The sequence below is a fragment of the Aphelocoma coerulescens genome, chromosome 6 (assembly GCF_041296385.1).
Source record: "Aphelocoma coerulescens isolate FSJ_1873_10779 chromosome 6, UR_Acoe_1.0, whole genome shotgun sequence".
Classification (NCBI taxonomy): Eukaryota; Metazoa; Chordata; class Aves; order Passeriformes; family Corvidae; genus Aphelocoma; species Aphelocoma coerulescens.
Window position 1 is genome coordinate 20,355,799 of NC_091020.1, and position 20,584 is coordinate 20,376,382.

Below are 20,584 nucleotides of genomic sequence, written 5' to 3' on the forward strand. Positions count from 1 at the left end.
TCAGGCTCTTTCTCAGGAGAAACTTGGAACTGAAAGTGTTGATATAGCTGAGACCAGAATTTGTGAACTGTTATTTTTCCAGCATTTCATCATTTCTTCAGAGCTCCCCACTTAGGTCTGTAAAGATGTGTTCTACCAGGCTGTATTCTGTATCCTCACAGACACGTAACTGTGGTTCTTCTAGGTGTGTCTGTACCTACTGCAGGACCCAGCTTTCTTTTCCATGTTGTGGATTCTGACTATACCTAAATTTTGTGTTTAGAGAAGTCATGTAGTACTTGGAGTTTCCAAAATCTGGAAGGGAATGTTTGCAACTTGAAAAAAAATTAAGATGGGGAAGGGAGTTGCAGGCAAACAAATTCACCTTACGTACTTATGACCAGCAGTGGTGTTACCTGCATTCAACAGAACTTGAACCACCATTAGGATAAATGCTCCTTTTACAGGATTTCTGACTTAAAAAATATTTAACTGAAAATGTGTAGGCAATTGACAGTGTTCTGGTTCTATTGCTTTATTATTAAATGTGTTTTGTTGGGTATTTTTAAAATTATTTTAGGTTACCTGTGGCCCATACGTGCTTCAACCAGCTTTGTCTCCCTCCTTACAAGAACAAGAAGGAACTGAAGCAAAAGCTGATCATTGGCATTTCAAATGCAGAGGGATTTGGTCTAGAATAAGATTAAATCTCCAAGAACAGCATTTTTATGTAGCATTCACTCTCTTCTGATTGTGCCTTTAAGCTTTTCATTGTTATGTCTCTTGATACTGTGCCAGTTTTATCTCATTTAGTTAATTTTTTTTTTATTAAATATGAAGTGTATGTTTTTTCCTGAATGGCAATACATCTACTGCTTGCTTTGTCACAGAAAGTAACTTTCTTTGTACAAACGCTCGTCTGTTTGAAAAACAAAACCCAACTAAGACAATTCCCAAGTTTTAGGTTTTTCTTAATAGCACTTTAATCATAATTCCTTTACATCAAGGTATCCCACTGGGAGATAATACACAGAATATTTCTCTTAGTTAATCCCAGTGGTAGATTGTTTTCAATTAACATTAATAATAGGAAAAAAATAACATCAGCATGTAGCCATTTTTTTCACAGAGGCAAATAGGAATGTCAGTCTTTATAAAATGTATGTAGTTTTATTATTCTGGTTTTCCTTCTCAGTGAAACCAGCTGTCTAAGAAGTATGTAAATAACTGCCTGTGAGGAAATAGGGTTTTGATAGTGCCATTTACTGCTATAAAACTATTTTTATGAATAAGAGGTTTTAGATGTATATTCAGCTTTTACACTTGACTGTACAAGAGAGTTAAAAGGTATTTTTTCAGCTTGAGGGGATTCAAGTTCAAGCTACAAGTATTAAGGAACTTGTGTGTTCATTCTTAATAGCAAACTAGCCAGATCTACTGTAGCATTATAGTAAACAAAACTAGATATTTAAAATAAATTCTGCATCTGGTGAAATGCTTTAGGAAGAGAATTATATCCACAACACATGGAAAACTGATATAGTGTATCATGCTATCATTTTTTGCAGCAACTTTGCTGAAAGTCGTAAATGAGCTCTGACAAAAGTGAATACAATAACATTGCAGAAAAATATTTCAACTTTCATTAACTTGGAGACCAGCATTTAAAAACAATGTTTTGTGTTTTTCACTGCACAAACTACGTGAGAAGAATTCTTGGTATGTCTGCTCTGAGTTGGTAAATTAGCAGCTGGGGAAGAAATGGTTCTAAAATACTTAAATAATTGTAAGTCTGGGTTTTATTCATTAAATGAAAAGAATTTATGAGCATGCAGTATTGTATTTTTAAATATGCATAGCTACTGTGTGTTCTGTAGATTTTTCTTTCAGCTGAATAAGGCCCAGATCATTTGAGACACTTCAGCATCTAATTTGTCAGCTTTCCCCATTGACTTCTGCTGGGGCATGGATGCATAAATATCTTGTAGTGTCTGTTCTCAAGTACTATATTAGTCTTCTTTTCTCTCTCTGTATTATTTACATACAATCAACAGATTTACAAATTAATCTGCCTAATTCATGCTTTCAAAGCTGTTGTGGATATTCTTCAATAACTAAGTGTAAATTTTATTTTTTCCTTTCTCCTAGACAAGTTACTGGTGATTTTACTGATTTTAAAGGCAGAGATAAATATTAGGATATTTTAGAATATTTGGCACTTTATTCATTGTGCTGTTCTTGATACAAATAATAAAATTTCCATTGACTTTAGCCTGGAACTATACTAGGTTAGCACGAAGAGTGTTAAAAGCAGTGCTGAAAAATTCTGCATTTTTACATTGTATGTCCCAAATGGAGATTTTAAAATAAATCTTAACTTGCAGGATTTCAGGTGTTAAGAAACAAATTAAGCTTTCCCTGTTGCACTGGATGAACTAGATAGCTGCAAGCAATGTTAAATTTCTAACAGCTGAATATGGATGTAAGTAAGAAACCTGGAAACAAACACCTACCCCCATTCCTCTCTCTGTAGAATTGGATTCATGAAAGGCTGGCTTATGAATAAATAGCTATACAGTTTATCTGAAAACATGGCAAATTAGCCAAAATATTTTTTTAAGGCTTAAACCCACTTTTAATAACTATTTATCTACTGTTGTTAAAATAAAAGCTTTATCTTTTCTCATTTTCACTGAATTGCACTTTGCCTTCTGTTTAGTTTTATTTATTGGAGCTTTTTTTGAGATAATGTGTAATATTACCTCAGAATTCTAAAAATGCTATTGTATTTGCATCAGTTTTTAAATCAGATTGTCATTCAAAGACATTTTATATATTTCCTGATGTTGATAAATAGTAAATTTTGTATTTGTTAAATGAAAGCATTGCACTGTATTTATGAAATAAGCCTCTGATAATTTTAAAACTTTTATTCAATGATGTTTTGTTGTTCCTGTGTCTTGCCCTGTAACCTAGCAAATCTTTTTTTATCTTCATCATTGTTTTGTACTGTACAAAAGAAATCTGGTTTGTATAAACTTGTTCATTACTAAGTATCTATTTTTATGTATCAAAATTGTCCAGTCATTAAATCAAATAATTCAATTTCTGACCTCACTTGTATGATTTCAGATTTTCAAAGTTGGTCATAATTTTAAACCCATTATGATCAACCTCTCTGCTTTGGGTTTATTTTTCTTTTGAAAAGTTTTCTGTACCATAACCGTTCCGCTAAAACATTGCATGGCTCACTGAAAAGAAACCACATTTCAACAACCAGACATACACCAAGACTTATATTTCATATTTACAGTCAAAATTACAGATATTCTGGTGCATCCCATGGTGTAATAATGCTGTAAAATAGCGTGGATCTTCCTCATGGATCCAACAACTGGGGTTGTTCCATGGGGAGAAGAGAAGGCTCTGGGGACTCGTCATTGCAGCCTGCCAGTACCTTAAGGGGGCTCATAAAAAGGAGGGAGAGGGACTTTTGATATGGGCAGATGGTGAGAAATGGTTTTAAACTGAAAGAGGGCAGTTTTAGATGAGATGTTAGGAAGTTCTTTCTTAGTGGACAGATGGTGAAGCACCAGAACAGGTTGTCCAGAGAAGTTGTGGATGCGCCATCCCTGGAAGTGTTCAAGGCCAGGCTGGATGGAGCCCTGAGGAACCTGATCTAGTGAATGGCATCCCTGCCAATGGCAAGGGGCTTGGAACCACAAGATCTTTTAAAAGGCCCCTTCCAGCCCAAGCCATTCTATGATTCTGTGATTCTAACTTAATTTTCCTTATTTTGTTTACTACCTCAGTTACAAGATTACTTGGAGGTGCAAGAAGAGGCGAAGGCACAAGCTGTTGTATGTTTTATCTTTCTTTTTTTTCTGCCTAATTTGAACATTAAAATCAGAAGGGACAGGTAACAAAGAACGTTGTGCTTTCATCACAGGTCCTTATCACAGAACTGTTACCTTTGTACCACTCAAGTAACCTACAGATGGCAGCAAAGATGAAGATTGAAACAATTTAATGAGAGGTCAGACTTTCCTCTTAACTAACAGTAGATATTATAAATGCACATAATGAAGAAAAAAGTCATATAAATGTGTATCACAAATAATTGCGGATTTGCAAAGTCAGCAAATATAAATTGGTTTTTAGCAAACAAATATGGAGAAAGGAGAAGCAGCTTCTTGGAACTAGTGCTGGGGTTTGAAAGTGTCTTCTCTTTCCATGGAGAGTTCCCTAATGTGTTTCTGAGACCAGTAAAAGACTCTGGCAAAACCTCAGAGAGGAGATTGATTCTAACTGATCTCTGACCAGTCAACAGCCTCAAGACTGATATTTGGAAAGAGCTTATTAGCAAGCTTGGCTTGCCTTGTCCTGTTTCATCCAGGGATCAGATGGCTGGTGCTGGGGCTTAGAATATTTGATTTTTTGGCCAAAAGTGGTGAGATTCCTTCTCTGTAGTTATAGTTGGTGTTGGTACTGGTTGACTTGCTCCAGAAGCAAATATTATACCCATTGTTAATCATAGCTGTGGTATTTAATATTCTTTCAGAACCCCTTCTTGATAAAATATCTTAAAGGTCCCTCAAAGCCTCTGTTTTCATGTCCTGACTGTCAGACAATAATGTCTTTTTCCTTCTAGAGCACCTAGTTCTCTTCCAATAAATTTGTTTGGGTCAAGTAACTTTTCAGTCTATTTCTAATTTATTTTTTTACTTCAGGGTCTGTACTGGTATATGTGTTACTGAAATTCCTTGCACTTTTAAATATTCATAGTGTATAAGAAAATAATAACAAGATGGTCTGGACTGACACAGCTGTTTCACTTGTGTTAGAAATGTTCTAATTAATAGTGAAGTAGGTTTTGTTGTTAAATTAATGAGCAAAAATGGCCCCTAGCGATCTGCACCTTTCAAATTGTTAATTAAGTTCTTCCTGAATTCTTTAAACCCCAATGGCTTTATGTAAAATACAACAGATCAAGGAAGATGGAGAAATTTTTTCTGATGATCTGGTGAAGTAGTTGCTCATTAGACCCTGGAAGGGTGGGAGAAGTTCACATAAGTTGGGCAAACTAAGTTCTGGACTCTTCTGCACTACTAGCGTTAATAACTATATGCCTAATAATAGGATGTATCAATGAATGTCGTGTGTTTTGTGTTCTACTACAGCAAGGCTTCATTTACAGTTTTTCTTTCTGACATCAGTTTAATGATTTGGTACTTGCAGTGAGTGATGAATAGACTTTTACTTTCTGATGCTGTATTTTCTTCCCATGAGAGTCGTCCTAGATTCTGTAGATATGTTCAGGTTTAATTTAAGGGCTTCTTATTTATTTTCTGCTTTAACTCTATAGCATGATTTCTTATTAACCAGGAGAGATTAATTTGTTCTCTCAGAGTTGTTAGTTGTCTTCACACCAGGATCTCTGGCTGCTTCTGTACTATGGATAATAACAATCTAGCCTCCACTGGCATTACCAGAACAGAGCTATTTGTAGCTGTGTGTGTGTAATTCAAACATCTTATCAATGGGTGAGTTTACTCAGTGTACATTCAATCTCTGCTCTAGCAGAGAGCTAGAACATTAATTTCTTTTGCTATTTGTTTTGTGTCAGTAGCAATACTGTGGATATCAAGAACTATGTTTTGTCCTCTGGAAAATCAATCCAGCTGGATATAAAGTAGCTAAAGCACAGTCATTTTTGAAAGCCATGGGGTTTAAACTCAAACATGTGGGTCTTGGGTTTGGTTGTCTTCTGGTGAATTTATGTAACCTCACCCTCCTGGTTTACAAAGACTATGGTGGCAGCATCTGTACTGCTTGGGAGTTTTAATAATTGGCCTTGATTAGGAGTAATGTGCCACACTGAGCAAAGAAGGAACTTAATTTTGTCATCTTGCTCATCTGCTTTAAAGAGGGATCTTTTCCCTAAACTTTCTACATTCCAAGATGGAGAAGTATCCTGCTCAGATACTTGAACACCCTGAAAAGACATGTTTTGTGATATTAAATGCATAATATTAATTCTTTAACATATTTTAATAGAAAAGCTATTTAATCATATCAGATAAATTGTGGTATGTGTAAAACATAGATGAACGCAGTAGCAGAATAGGAGAAATTTACTTTATTAAGAGAGCATTTTGATGGAATTGCTTTTTAGTTGGAGAAACCTAATTTCATTTCCTTAGATGGTGAGGTTTAATTTTTCTAGGGTACAATATTTTAGAGAGTTTAAGAACTGAAATTTTTTTCTTTAATTCAATAGCTATGTTAGATAAAGCTAAAATTTGAGTAAACAGTAATATTTTCCTACATGTACTGCTGTGTAGTGCTTATTGCATTGTCTAATTGTACTGATATCAATAAAGTGTTCTTCATCAATTCTCTTTTGAAATTCTGACTTTTCTGGCAATTTTTACCATGGAAGAAAAGCTCTCCCAAGTACTGAAAGCAGCTGGTATTCATTCAAACTGAAAGTTTTAAAGTAATAACAGACATTTGTTCCTGTTGCTTATAAAGAAGCTCATTCTGTTTTGGTTTGGGTGGTTTTGCTTTAGGATTCAGAATCTATTCAATATCATATTTCTGCATATTGGTTGAAATGCATTAAGCTGTTACATCAAATAGCACATTCTGGAAGGTGAAAACTCTCTTTCCAGTAGCTTGTGCTACTGGAAGTTACTGTAAATATGTGAAAAGGATTCCAAGTTAATAATTGCTTTGTTCGTTGCCAGATAGGGGCTGAAATCTCCTGGGGTATTACAACCAAGCTGTGTTTGAATTACCAGGGGGATGTTTGCTTTCATCCTATTGATCATCTCCTAGCCCATGCTGGCCCAGTTTCTACTGGTGATGGGTTTCACATCCTTACAGGGGATGTTTTAATGCATTTCTTACACTGACAAATTTAACACCCATTAATTCTTCATTCCAAAAAGCGAAGTCAATTTCTTCAACAGCCTATAATGTTGGCCAAGAAGTCTCAGGCACAGAACTAAAATCCCAATGAAATTAGTTTAGAAGACTGTTTTATTTTCCTATATGGGATTTTAAATGTTAAACACCATCCTATAATCAAAGGTGTTGAGGCAACATCAACAGCTGTGTCTCCTGTTCCTCATTCCCTGGTTGTTTTTGCATAAACTGCTGTAGGCATGTAACAAAAACACGGGAAATGCGTTAGGAGTAAGTTTTTACATGAAAGTGATAGCGTTGGAATTTTTCTATCTCTTTGCTTACACCCGCATGTGGTAGCTGTAGTTGTGTGTGGTTTTCATTTGTAACTGTTGGCAGTGGGTACACTGCAGCTGGGAATCTGAAGGTGTAATTGCCTGCATTGTTTTTCACATCATTGCTCAAAAGAAAAAATGAGCTTTCTGTGTTTCTCTTCCCTGTCTTCAGGGCACCTTGGTGCATCGAGACTTTTCTATTTTATGGTGCAAAGGTATTCTCAGTTGATCTTTTACCCTTGGATTTCTTAGTTAATGTGTTGCTGGCTTTATTATTAGGGCTTATTAATTCTATATGACATAAGCATGGCTGCTATGCTTAATCATACATTCAGTTAGCATTTTCATACTTGTAGGTGTACTGGGAAGATGAAATTGCTACTTTCATGCAGCACAACCAATTCTTGTTTAATTTCTCCTGTCATTACTTACAGCAACAATCTGCATTCCTTGTATAGTTCTGCTGCCCTTCACCATGTTCAAGATCTACTGTCATTCATAATACAGTAGGTATGTAATTGTAGAATGATAAAGAAATAGAAGCTTTCACTTTGAATTTCCCTAGATTATAAAATCACCCCTTTGGCTATTTGTGACTGTTTTTTCTAGGGGTTTGGTTTCTTTTTCTTCACTAGATACCAGGTTTTATTTTGTATTTTCTCAAGACAAAGGGTAACTTAGGGGAATTTAACAGGCATTTTAGAACTGAGTTGTCACTAGCACTCATTAATTATTTGACTTGTCTGTCCTTATCCTAGCTACACGCAATGTCAATCCTCTACTTGCAGCACATTTTCATAAATCAAAGTGATTCTAATGTTAAGGAAGGATACATAGCTAGCTGCTGCAAAAAGATAATGACTTTTGTCTGTAGGGTGCAACTTTTAAATATATTTCTGCCTCTTCAGAGAAAAAAAGGAAGGCTGATTAAAAACAGTGGTTCAAGGTGGTGGCAGGGGGAAGTGGAGAGAATTGCTGTGCTGCTTCTCTAATTTTTGAGGAGCTAGGCAGAAGCTACATATTGAAGATATCCTGGAACAAAAATCCCTGAGGGATAACACTGCAAGCTTCAGATCAGTCATTGTAACTAAATCTGCTGTTCCTTTTTGTTGCCACTAGCTTATTATTTGAATTACCTTGGGGATGTTTGCTTTTTTCCCTGCTGATCTTGTCACAGCCCATGCTTACGTAATTTCTATTTGTGATGGCACTCTCATGCTTTGATTGTCAGAATTGAGCCCCACTTAGGAGGTGAGAAAGAAGCCAAGGCTTGTCTTGGACATGGGATATGAAATCCCACCCTTTTGAACAATATGTAGAAAGCTAAAGAGTTTAACAGAATCTATCTCAAGTCTGTCTAGAGGGACCTGTTTTTGAGCCAGCCAGATCAGTGCTGGTGGGAGACCTTGTTTGCTGAGCCAGCATAGAGGCTGCAGCAGGGCTTGGCAGTGCAGCAAGCCAGCTGCAGCCCTTCCCTTCAGCTCTGAATGCTTCCCAGTTTTTCACTTTGAAGTCATTGCCACTTGTTTGTGTCACCTAGTTAATGCAGGCTAGATCCCAGCTGAAGCTCACTGGGTATCTTGGCTCTGTATTCCATTCATGATTTCTCAATCTTTTTCAAATGAGTTTTGCTAGAAATTGATAAGTGGAGGTGAGCAAATAAATTTGAAATGTAGGCTTGTTAACAAATTGATAGGATTAGTAGGTCAAATACTAGTAATGTATTTGAAGAAAATAATTATGAAAAGAAAGCCACAATTTATCTGCCTTTTTTAGGTTTCACTTGCTCATGTTGTGTTTTATGTGACGACAGAGCTGTCCTTTAAAATACCCTAAATGCAAAACCGTGGAGTGCTAAATTTCTGCCATTAGCATTCTTCCCTAATTAGGTCCATATAAGTATCTCTGCAATTACTTCACTCAATTTGAACCCCAGTTTCTTTTTAGGTTGAGGGTAAAATGAGAAAACCAGGAAGCAGGAGCTGCTTGTGTTTTGGATAGATCAGGTACTACTACCAAGTTGTCAGCTGAGTGGTTGGTGACTTTTCTTGGGTTTTTAAAATCAAGACAGTTTTGGAAATGTGCAACATTGATATCATTGCTTCATCTATCTCAATTATTGCAGATTAAAGACAAAACATCTGCACCAAACACCATCTTAGAGCTTTTTATTGGTAATAGCAAAGAATTTTTCACATAGCTTATCAAACCTAAAAGCAGTGACATAAAAAAAATATGGAAATTTATTGTTTAGATCAGAGCTTCATCACAATTATTGAATATTACTAGTCCAAAGCAGTTAAATAAAGTAGTGTCATATTATCTTAACATATGGTACATGCTGGGCATTACATGTCCATTATAACTTGTAACCCTGGGTAACAGCTTTCCCATCTCCCTCACTATTTTAGCATAGGCAGAATGTGAAGAGACAACCACAGAAAATACCAAACCACATGTTGGCAACTTGCATATAAAGAAAACAGATTTGTTCATTTTTTATGTATGAAAGGGCAGGCTTTTTGGCTTTGTTTTGTTTCAGTGGTTTTATTGGTGGGGTTCCCAGACTGCCCATAAGCAGAGCACAGGCTGGTTATGGCTGAAGGAAATTAAAAGCTGAGGTAACTCCAGGGCAATGTCCTACTTTGTAACTGCTCCTGACCTTCAGTATTACCTCTAGCCAATCGTTTAAGTGCTTATTTCACTAATGACTTACTTTTGTAGCAAAGGTGTCTGATTGTTGCAGTAAGATAAATACAGATATATAAACACTGTACATCAGAAATTACATTTTATAAATTGAGCATGCATAAAATACAGCTACAGGCTTTTGCATACTTGCAGCTATTCAAACCTATAGTAATTGTCTCTTGTGCATTCAGACCCTACTGGAGGTTTTCATTTGATCGACAATTGCTGATAAAATTTAATAGCTAATTTCAGCTGATGAGCTTTGTGGGGAGAAATACTTGATTTACAAAGTGAGGAAGGTGTCATGCTTTTCTGTCTGTCCCATTCAACACTCAGGTGGTCAGAGCATTTACCAATGGTGGGGGGAATTGGCATTCCAGTCTTCTGAAGGCAGGACTTGAATTTTTGTTGTCTGTAACCCCTGAGTTCCTAAATCTGTGGTTTGAATCAGGCAGAGGAAGGCTGGGCCTCTCCTCCTCTAGGTGAGCACACTGAGTCACTCAGAGAGATCAGGGCAGGGTTCTCCCACCATCATGAGTGCTGCATGAGCTTTTAACTTCTGCACTTGCTCTTGTTAATCATCTCCAAGTGGAATAAAGGCTTCACTTCTGCTTCAGTGGGAACCATGGCCTTCTACTTCCTCACCTCAGGAAAATAAAATAGCCCCAACTGCACTTTTATTTTGATTTATCTTGGGACCCCACCTGGAGTACTTTGTGCAGGTCTGAGGCTCCCAACACAAGGAGGACATTGACCTGTTGGAGCGAGTCCAGAGAAGGGCCACTAGGTTGATCTCAAGTCTGGAGCACCTCTGCTATGAAGACAGGCTGAAAGAGTAGGGGCTATTCAGCCTGGAGAAGCTAAGTTGCCAGGAAGACCTTGCAGCACATTCCAGTACCTGAAGGGAGCTGGAGAAGGACCTTTGACAAAGGTATGAAGCGATAAGACAAGAGGAAATGGCCTTAAGCTGAAGGAGGGAAGGTTAGATAGATACCGGGGAGAAGTTCTCTACTGTGAAGGTGATGAGGCACTGGAACAGGATGGCCAGAGAGGGTGTGGACTCCCCATCCCTGGAGATGTCCAAGACTGGGCTAAATGGGGTTATGAGTAACCTGCTCTAGTGGAAGGTGTCCCTGCCCATGGCAAGGGATTAGGAACTAGATGATTTTTAAGGTCCTTTTCAACCCAAGCCATTCTATGTTTGTATGATTTGATAAAAATCTCTGTTTTCTGTAAGTCTTACGGTTTGTTAGCTAAACCAAAATACTAATCATGCTCAGGAGTCATGCCTGAAACCCTCCCTCCTGCTTAAAAGGCAGGTATGAACCATGGACAAAAGGGACTGTTAATGGGAAAGCATTCTGGGAAGTGTGGCAAGTCCAACAACTAAATTACCATTCTTCTTCATGTCTCAGTGTGCAATTTGCCTGAGCAATGTGCAAAAATAACCAGAGCCAGAAATACCTTATTGGCTGAAAATACAGAGAATACTTTGAAAGCCATCATGGAAAATCGTCCAGTTATTACATTGCACTAACTTCTTTCTTTTTTACTGAGCTCTGAAAATTACATGTTTTATCCTAATATCAGCACTACAGTCTTTGGGCTGCATTTAGCCTTCAAACCTTCATAAACCTTTGAACAAGCCTGAAAGGATTATTTTCTCTGGAGTAACTGCCTTCTCTCTGGGGTGCACTGGTGTTGGGTCAGGCTTTGAGCCCAATAACCACCAAGTGGAGCAGGCAGGGAACCTCTGGGTCCCACACTCATTTGCCCTTCACATCAGGTGTGGGATTTACTTCCTCATGCCAGTTTATTATGTGAGAGAAAGAGACCTTATCACCAATTCTTACTTTTACTTTTTAATATTCAAGTCCACATCCCACACTTGATAGTAATTCTGTGTGAACAAGTGAAATTTAAGGCATCCTAAAATTTCCAATTCTATAACATATGGAGATATTTGTAAATGTAGTTTCTTAGTGGGTATTTGCAGGAGCCATACCAGCCAGCGAAAACTCATGAATGCTTTCTAGGCCATTTGTTCTGCAAAACTCTCTGCTGGATTGCAGATAATTGAAGAAAGAATAAGTTTAATTGGTTTTTGCAGATTTTGTTAGTAGAAAAACCTTTGCTTTTCATGTGCTGGAGGAGACCATTCCTATGGCACTTTAAAACTATCTCCATCACTGAATAATAGGCTATTTTGCACAAAATCATGCTTAGGTTTGAACCCAGCCTGGATTTCATGACTTTTGGTTCTCTGTTCTACTTATTAGCTGGTTTTTTTTTTCATATCAGTAAAAGAAATATAGAAAGTCTTGAAAAATACTATTTTGAAAAATATGCATTTAGAGCCTCAATGAGGCTTTGATTTTTTAATATGCTGAAAAATTCTAAGCTGAAAACAATCCACTTTGATTATAAAGCTTCAAGCAGTTTTGCAGAGATAGGTGTTGAGAATACTGTGTCATTTGCATTATGGAGCATATCCTGTTAAAGTACTTATTCAAGCCCATGAAAACGTTCACTGATTTCAGAAGGCTTTGGATGAATCCCATACTTGCCAACTTGTAAAAATGCTGTCATTACAGAACTCAAGTTTTGACTGTAGAAATTTCCATTTGACAACTTGATTGGCAAAGACTTTAATACAACTATTTATATACTTGGTGGTTTACAAAATACATTCCCCAAACTTCTTCGTTCTTTCCTTATTTATGGAAATCATAACTTTGTGCATAGACTTGTAATCTGCACAATGAAAAGGCATATTTCAGTTTTTATTTTCTAATATTTCTCCCCTTTTTCAAACTTGGATGTTTTGTGAATGTTTATATAAAGCATAAAGCACACCAAAACCACATAAAGCTGTTAGCCCCTCTGTATATTCCTAAATTGCCCTATTATTAAGTTACTTCTTATAATACCCTTGAAACACAAATACTTTCAGTTTTAATTGAGGAGGTGTTTGTTTTCAGGTAAACAGCATTCCTGTAGGTTTTCCCTTCTGCCTTGAAGTACTATTGCACCGAATATTATGCATATTTTTCAAGGAACCTCTCATTTTTTAATGAAGTGATTTTGGTCAAGACAAAGAAAATAGATTGAAATGGACCAATAACTCTCCAGTCTGAGGGAGGGACCATAATCAGCTGCAGGAACACTGTGGTTCTGAATATGCTACGAAGGAAAAAAAACAGCATGAGCACTTCTGTGTCTGTTTCCCATGGGTATTTATGCAGCATATATTTAAACATTTTTACATGCATCCTATTCACTTAGGAATTAACAGTACCATAAATTAGCTGCTCCAATTCTGTGTTTGGGCTTAACTGTGCCTACTCACATTCCAGTATAACTCCCCTGGCTCTAGATGAAATTCCCTGGGGTGCATTTGACAATTCCATTCCCTTCCAGGACTCTGCATCACTGGTGTGCAGTTGCCCTGAGTATGCGGCTGCTGCAGGGGGTACAGACCTGGCACTGTTCTGCAGGCAGTGCCTTCCTTACAAACACTCTCTTCCAAAACTGTTGACCAGTTTTGAATGTTTAGTTTGGAATGATGAGGCTGAATGAATGAAGTAAATAATTGTCCAGCATGTTTAACTTTTGCGGTTTCTGCAGGTACGTGTTTTTATTGGTGTCTCAACATGGGCTTGTATAACTCATCATCTTTAACTTCATCAAAATCATAGTTTGGAAATACTTCTAAGACAACAACAAAAAAAGACTACTTTTCCAGTCTTAACTGTTTTTTTAATTTATTCTGAAATACTTGGGTGTTTGTCCACTAATCACTTCATCTGTTGCTTTTTATACCCCTCTGTTTCAATAGGAGATGAGGTGTTTGCCAGTTGTCCTCTAAACTTGTTTTGACTCAGTCCAAGGCAAGAAATGCTGTTGATAGGTTGGCATGGAGTTCATGTGGAGAGCTTGCTGGAGTCGTGTATACTGTCGGCACTAAGAGCAGTGATTCAGAGCAGTAGCAGAAGGACATCTATTCAAACAAGCAGAGCCATCCTCCATCATAAAGGTGCAAGTTCACACTAGAATCAAGTTCACACTAAGAATCTGCCCCTAAGGCTTTATCTCCACATAAATCCTCACTTCAGTGTGAATGGAGTGTTTGCTCAGAAGTGTGTTGACAATTTAAAATGTAAAAAAAAAAAAAAAAATCTGTTCTTAAAAACCCCTGAAAGTATTTCATCTGCAGAAACCTATCCAGTCTTGCATTATAAATTTTTTAACCATTGTTAAATGTTTTCTCTATCTAATTCCAATTGACCGCCTAATATCCCATACCTTTTAATATAATAATGCTTTCTTGAAGCACAGTAGAACTTCCACTTGATGCTGGGATTTGTGCATTGGATTTGTGCATTGTGAACGTCAAACTACTTATAGTAGAGTAACCTGGTGTCTGGCACTCGCTCTCTAAAGCTGGGTTTGTGGGCTCTGGACCCGCTGGTGGTCTGGCTCATCAGCAAGAGCTTTCTCCTGGCAGAGGACTGTGCCTTCAGTCCCAGTCCCACAGTATTGTAAAACTGTTCAAATGGAACAATAATTTAATTTACCTTTATTTAATTTAGCTTTGTAAAACGTGAACTCTCTCTCATTCAAGTGTGAAATTGCTGATTTTGAGGAGATAATTTCCCTTGTTTGTGCTCTTTCAAGTCTTCTGGTAACAATCCGGGGAGGGGGAGGACAGAGGTAACCCAACATTGCTGCTCCGGGACGGAGCCAAAGCCTGTTTGTGAGCGGGACTGGATTTGCAGCTGAAGGAACAATTTCTTGTACCAAGGCTATCAGCCTCTCAGTAACAAGGCTCTGGGAGTAGTGTGTTAACGTGACTTGGCAATCACAGGCATGCTTCAGGCAAGCAAAAGCTCTATTTTGGATGGTTCTTGAAGCGCCTTTCCAATACTCTCACTGTCATGTCTCATTGGAGACACTTGTCTTAAAGGTTACCACAGCAGCTTGCAAAGGGATGGGGAATGAAGCGAAAGAAACCAGAGTTTATGTTCTTTTTACCTAAAATTTCTGACTTTGCCGATTTAGGTTTGCATTAGGCCTTGTCTGTGCCAGCAACTGCCTCTGAGCCTCCATGAGCAAAGCGCATTTGGCTGAGCCCACTCCCCAAGGATCACACACTTTTCTGTTGTAGTCAGACTTCTGAGCATGAACAGACGGATGGGAAGGGAAATGGCAGACAAGGTAAAGTACCCTTTTCTTCCCCTGTGCCTTCCCAAGTCCTGTGTTGTTACCAGTTCAGTAAGATAATGAGTGATCACATGATTCAGAAGATTACAAAAGCCAACTCATCTATCAGGTGCCAGGAAAACAAAATAAAAAAACAAAACCAAAAAGAACAGACTACCAAATGGAAATGCTTCATCTGCCACATGAGCCACAGTACATCGTAGGAGCCTGCTCACCCCCCTGGTGCCAGTTTACTGCTGAGGACACAGCGTCAGCATCTTGAGCAGCTGGTGCCAAGAGGCAGCATCTCATGCAAATTTTAGGGTCATGGATGCAGCAATAACTCTGCAAGGATTTCAGTAGCAAGGCCTGTCCTGTTTCCCTAAGACTGGCCATGTTGCTAAATCTGATCTGAAAGCTATGTATCTGTTGGTAAATTATCCTTTCCTAAGCCCTTTTCCAACCTCCACAAACTTTCTGCAAAACCAGAGGGGGATTTAACCAGTGTTCTGCTTTTTCAAGCTTCCCTTAGGATTAGTAGTATAAAAATCAAATAGGAAAGTAAGGAAAGTACATCTTCTTGGCAAGGTACCTCTGAGGAATAGTCAGCTAATGCTGAGATTAAATTCAAAGCTGATACATGCATGATAAGTCTGGATAATACAATTTACAAAATTATGTCATATTTTAACCTCAGTCTCTCATACATTTTGTGTGTCTGCCTTCTCTGGGAGATGAGTCTCTTGTGAACCACTGAGGTGCCAAAGTCCTTTCCAGCAGCCGGATGCTGTACGTGGTTATGTCAACCTAGCAGGCTATTGAATTCCCCCCTAGGAATAGCAGGCTGTTACATCCACTGGTATATTGGGACTGACAATTGCTTACTAATGGCTCTAATACTTTCATCACAGCTGGCATTCTATGAATAAAGATACAAATCTAGCTCCGAATGTAACTCATTTCCTGCTATGAGACATAAGTATGTTTGTGGGAAGTTAGATAACAACGTGCATTCCCATTACAGGTGTGTTTAATGGGTAACCATCCAAAGATACAAAGGTAATTATCTTTCCTATCTTGCAGTACTTCACTGAAGTGCATGTGCAAGGTAGCAAAAGAATGTTTTATAAAAATGTTCAGTTAGAACAATAATAATGAATGTTAAAGGTGAACTCTCGTTCTAATATGAAATTGCTGATTTGCAGAAGGAGTAATTTCTCTGGAAATCTTTATGTAAGGTCCAAATGATAATTTATTGCTTTATAAGTGGACTTTTCAGGCTTGCTGCAGAAATCTCTAGCAGGAATACAGGTTTAGATGAAAAGAACAAGTAATAATTCTTGATAAAATTCTGTAGACGTCACATTATAATTTCTGTGGGACTCTTTCTATAAAACTCAGGCTTCATTTTTGTATTCTATGAGATTTTTCCATAAAGTAATTACAGTTTTTAGGGGTTTTTTTCTATTTTTCCTGTTCTTTTTTTCTTCTCTCAGACAGTCATACACCTTGGTGAGTAAATGCAAGTGATTTGATGGAAAATGAAGGGGTTTTGTGATGAAGGAACTCCCCTGAAGCTCCAGAGATCTGGAAAGGGCTTTTGTGCAGAGCACCTGACTCTGTATCAGGGCTTTTGTGTGACCCACAGCAGGCAGCAGCTGGCACCCAGGTGCAGCCCTGCAGGGCATGGGGAGCAGACAAGACGTATTGGACATAGAACCTGGCTCTGGGCAGAGCTTGGTGGCTCCACACTATCCCTCCATGCCAGCCAGGAGGTGCAGGAGCAGTTCTGGTCAAGCCTGGGGGCACCAAGCAGCTCCTGGTGTGACCACAGCTCATGTTCACCTGGGTTTAGGCAGCCTCACCAGCATCCCTCAGACCTGCCCAGCTCCTCTTTATCTGGTGAGCAGACTCTCAACTCCTGGGGCAGGTGTCACCTCCACTGTCCACGGCCTGCACACAGCAGTACCCACCCACCTTTGGTAGATCATGTCCCTTTCCCAGGATCTCATCCCAACCACAGCAATATTCCACTCACTCTCCATAGCTTTTTGCAAGGCTCCAGCGATGCTCTTCCCATCTCAATGCAGCTCCCAGACAACTCCTCCAGATAACGCCTGCATAAATGGAGGCAGGCACAGACCTCTCTGTGATAAAGTAAAAGTGATTGTTTTGCTTTTGGGTTTAGTACAGCCAACTTGTTCCCTGAGCTGCATAGTTTGTGTGTGACAAGACTTCTGCAAACATTGGTGTGCTTTGTTACTGCTCTGGCTTAAAAACAAATAGCCCTTACCTGGGAATTATGGTATGTTGTCAATTTTCTCAAATGAGGCTACAACACTACTGGTAAATATTGACCCTACAGTATAGATAATCTCCCTAGGCTTCAGGTTTTTCCTATGAAAAAGTGAGAGCAATGTTTTATAAAAGCTCCTGATACTGAAGGACAGCAGACAGTGGCTGCCTTGTTGCTTGGTGACTGCTCAGGTAACCTCATCAGAACTAACCTTCCCCAAAAACATTACCTCTGGATGGAGGTTATTATTTGTTTCAAGAATGTCTGTGTATCTGAAAGGAATAATAATACACTGAGTAGAATTAAGATAATGCCGAACATAGAACAAACATGGCTGAGATTTCAGCTGGGATGAGACTGTCTTGATGCCAGAATAAACACACTCCAGTTTTACTTTGGCCTTCCTTTGGAAAAATGAGCTGCACACACTTAGCTGCCAGCTTCTGTTGGCTGAGTTGACACATTTCTAACAAGTACAGATTTAACTCAGCCAGTGATTACAGCAGACTTTCTTTGCCTTTATATGGTTGGTTTGTGTTTCTGGGCATCCTTTGCGATTTCTTGTGTGGCACTGATGCTTTTATGCTTAAGGGGTGCTAAACCCACGACTTGTAGTCAGTTGTTGAAAGCTGATAGCGTCAATAAAGAATTATGCTGAGAAGTATTAGAGCAGCCCACCTTCCCTCACAAGAAATATGTTGTTCTTGATCACTTTCCCCCAAGACTGATCCATATTCAGGTTCTTAAAAAGTGTTATTAAATAAGCATCAGACTTCATTTATGCATGGAATAATTATTTACTGAAATCTTTACCATATTTAAGCAGAAGGTTGTTCATATTTCCAAAGAAAGTTTTCCCCAGGACAGTAGTCTCCAGGACTATTAGCATTGCATTGGCAGAGTAAGTCTGGAAGCTGGGACACACATCTCTGTGCTAATGACTTCTGGTTTGTACAGTAAGAAAGTGCAGCCTGTCTCTATACATGATGGGGTTTTTTTGCTACAAACCAAGCATTATCTCAGGACTGTTTTGTTTCTTCATGGGAAGCTTTGCAGAGGGAAGTAGGATAATGTCCTGAGTCGGTGAGAGACAGCATAATAATAACACAAACTTGCAGCCAGCCTCAACTTCTGTTATTCCTGAGTCAAAACAAGGTGCTAGGCTGCCAGGGTGCTCCTCTTGTTCCTTTTCACCAAGTTGCCTTTTGTCTGCCACCACTTCCTTACCACAACAGGCCTTCCTGCTCTTCAACAACTGGTGAGGTGCAGTCAGGTCTGCACTGTTTGGCATCCCACTTGCTGTAGGCCTGGTGCAGCTGTTAGGAACATTGGCACCATGAAATTCCCTCATTGTAGTGACAAAATTCCCTAATAAGGATTTAACAGAACCAGGAAACAATGCTGGAAAAGGCAGCAAAGGGCAGGCAGAGTCAGGGATGTTTGGGAAAAAAACCCAGATGCTGCTTCAATAGGAAAAAGCTGTGGCCAGGAAAGAGTCCATCCCTGGCTTAGCCAGGAGCTCACCTGAACTTTCTCTGTTGGTAATTTGCACCAGATTTCTCTGCTTTCCATACCCTTGGGGATGAGGGGAAAGAGAGAGAGACATTGTGAACCAGAAGCAATGTGAACGTAGGTTGGCTCAGCCTCAAATCAGAGGGAGGTGCTAAAAATGAGGGCATTTAGATACCAAAGGTATGGCATAGGTACTCCCAGCTGGCTTTTCTTTGCCTGAAATGGCCGAACATATGGTGCTTTCCTTTCTTTCAGCAATATATATTTACTTCACAATAAATATACAAAACAGTTTCTTTAGAGGACATAAACCTTATCAACGTTTTTCTTTTCGACACAGTCAATTAATCCCAGTCAGAGCTACATTAATCCACTACTGGAATATTACTGTCATTTCTAGCCATACTGATTACGCAGAATGAGGATTTTGGCCACTGAAACAAAAACACTTCATACAACTTTCCTATTCCTGGCACTTCAGGAAGAATTGAGTGAGGTGCTTGCTTTCAGATGGCAAACACTTAACTAGGAGCACTAACAGCTCCAATCAAATTCAGAGTCAACAGGGAGATTCTGACTGGAGCCCTTCAAACTTCAGGGCTGCATGGAAGGTCTGCACTTGGAAGAGCAGTATCACTCTTAGTGTCTGTGTTTTGTGTTTGTGGTGGTGTGGACCCTCTCTGTGTCTGAGTTTGTATCACAGCTGTGTAGCTCTGGGATAGAAATGTTCATTGCTTAAACTTAATTGAAAATTTATTATTTAGTGTAACCACCCAGAGTTGGCTTTGGTTCCAGTGTCGGTGGATGAGACCTGTGTGGTTGCATCACATGAACGGGGTTGTCTGCAACACAGGCATCACCTTGGCTTTTTGAAGGAGAGTTTGTGTTTTCTTATAGAGAAAGTGACCCTATTGGTCCACATACCAGCTTTCTGGAAAATTCTAGCACCTTACCTCATGGCTCACTGCAAAATAATTCTAATAGATTAGCTGGGAGGATGGTATCTTTTCCTACACTTGCTATGAATGTTTTAAGCAACATACAAATATTTTTCCTAAACAAAAATCTGTTCCCTTTTTTTTTTACTGTTGTTAGATTGAAAAAACCTTAAAATATTCTTAGGGGGCTGAAATGACAATAGGACTGCCTGTCAGATAATGACTCCCAAGGTATTTCCATATTTAATAGTTAGTAGATATGAAGATAGAATGAATGCTACTGTGATTCAATTTTTCAGCAATATTGCTTTTAAAGAAGTTTTAAAACTTGCTTAAAGGCCAGTTGAAAAGCTTGCTTGGGGAGGCAGGAGAAAAAGGGAAGGCCTCTGGTTCATGACACGGTTTTAGTTCATTAAACTGTGGAGTATTTACATTTTTGTTTGCTAAATGCAGAAATAGCACATCTCTTTTAGCTGAGAGCCGAATCCAGGAAAGTGTGTTGAAATACAAAAAGCACAGAGCCAAGAAATGGCTTATTGTGCTGCAGCAGAGTTTTCCTGTGTGTTTATGGAAGATATTAGTGGGAGAATGTGTTCTAAAATATATTAAGAAAAAGAAGGTTCTCACATTTGAGAACCATTTCATGTAGTTCATATATGGCACAGGATTTTGTCAGGAGTTGTATTTCTCCTATAACCAGACAAGTTATCTCTGCTTTCTGC

At 38.7% G+C, this 20,584-nt stretch overlaps 1 protein-coding gene across 2 annotated transcripts in view; it reads left to right on the forward strand.

Moving 5' to 3' along the window:
- HECTD2 (HECT domain E3 ubiquitin protein ligase 2) overlaps nucleotides 1-3,091 on the forward strand; it is a 35,237-nt gene extending 32,146 nt beyond the window's left edge. For both annotated transcript variants that reach the window (XM_069019663.1, XM_069019664.1), the window contains one exon: nucleotides 560-3,091. In XM_069019663.1, coding sequence (XP_068875764.1) covers nucleotides 560-680 — 121 coding nt within the window. In that variant the 3' untranslated portion in view covers nucleotides 681-3,091. The remainder of the gene's footprint in view (nucleotides 1-559) is intronic.
- Nucleotides 3,092-20,584: the final 17,493 nt, after the last annotated feature.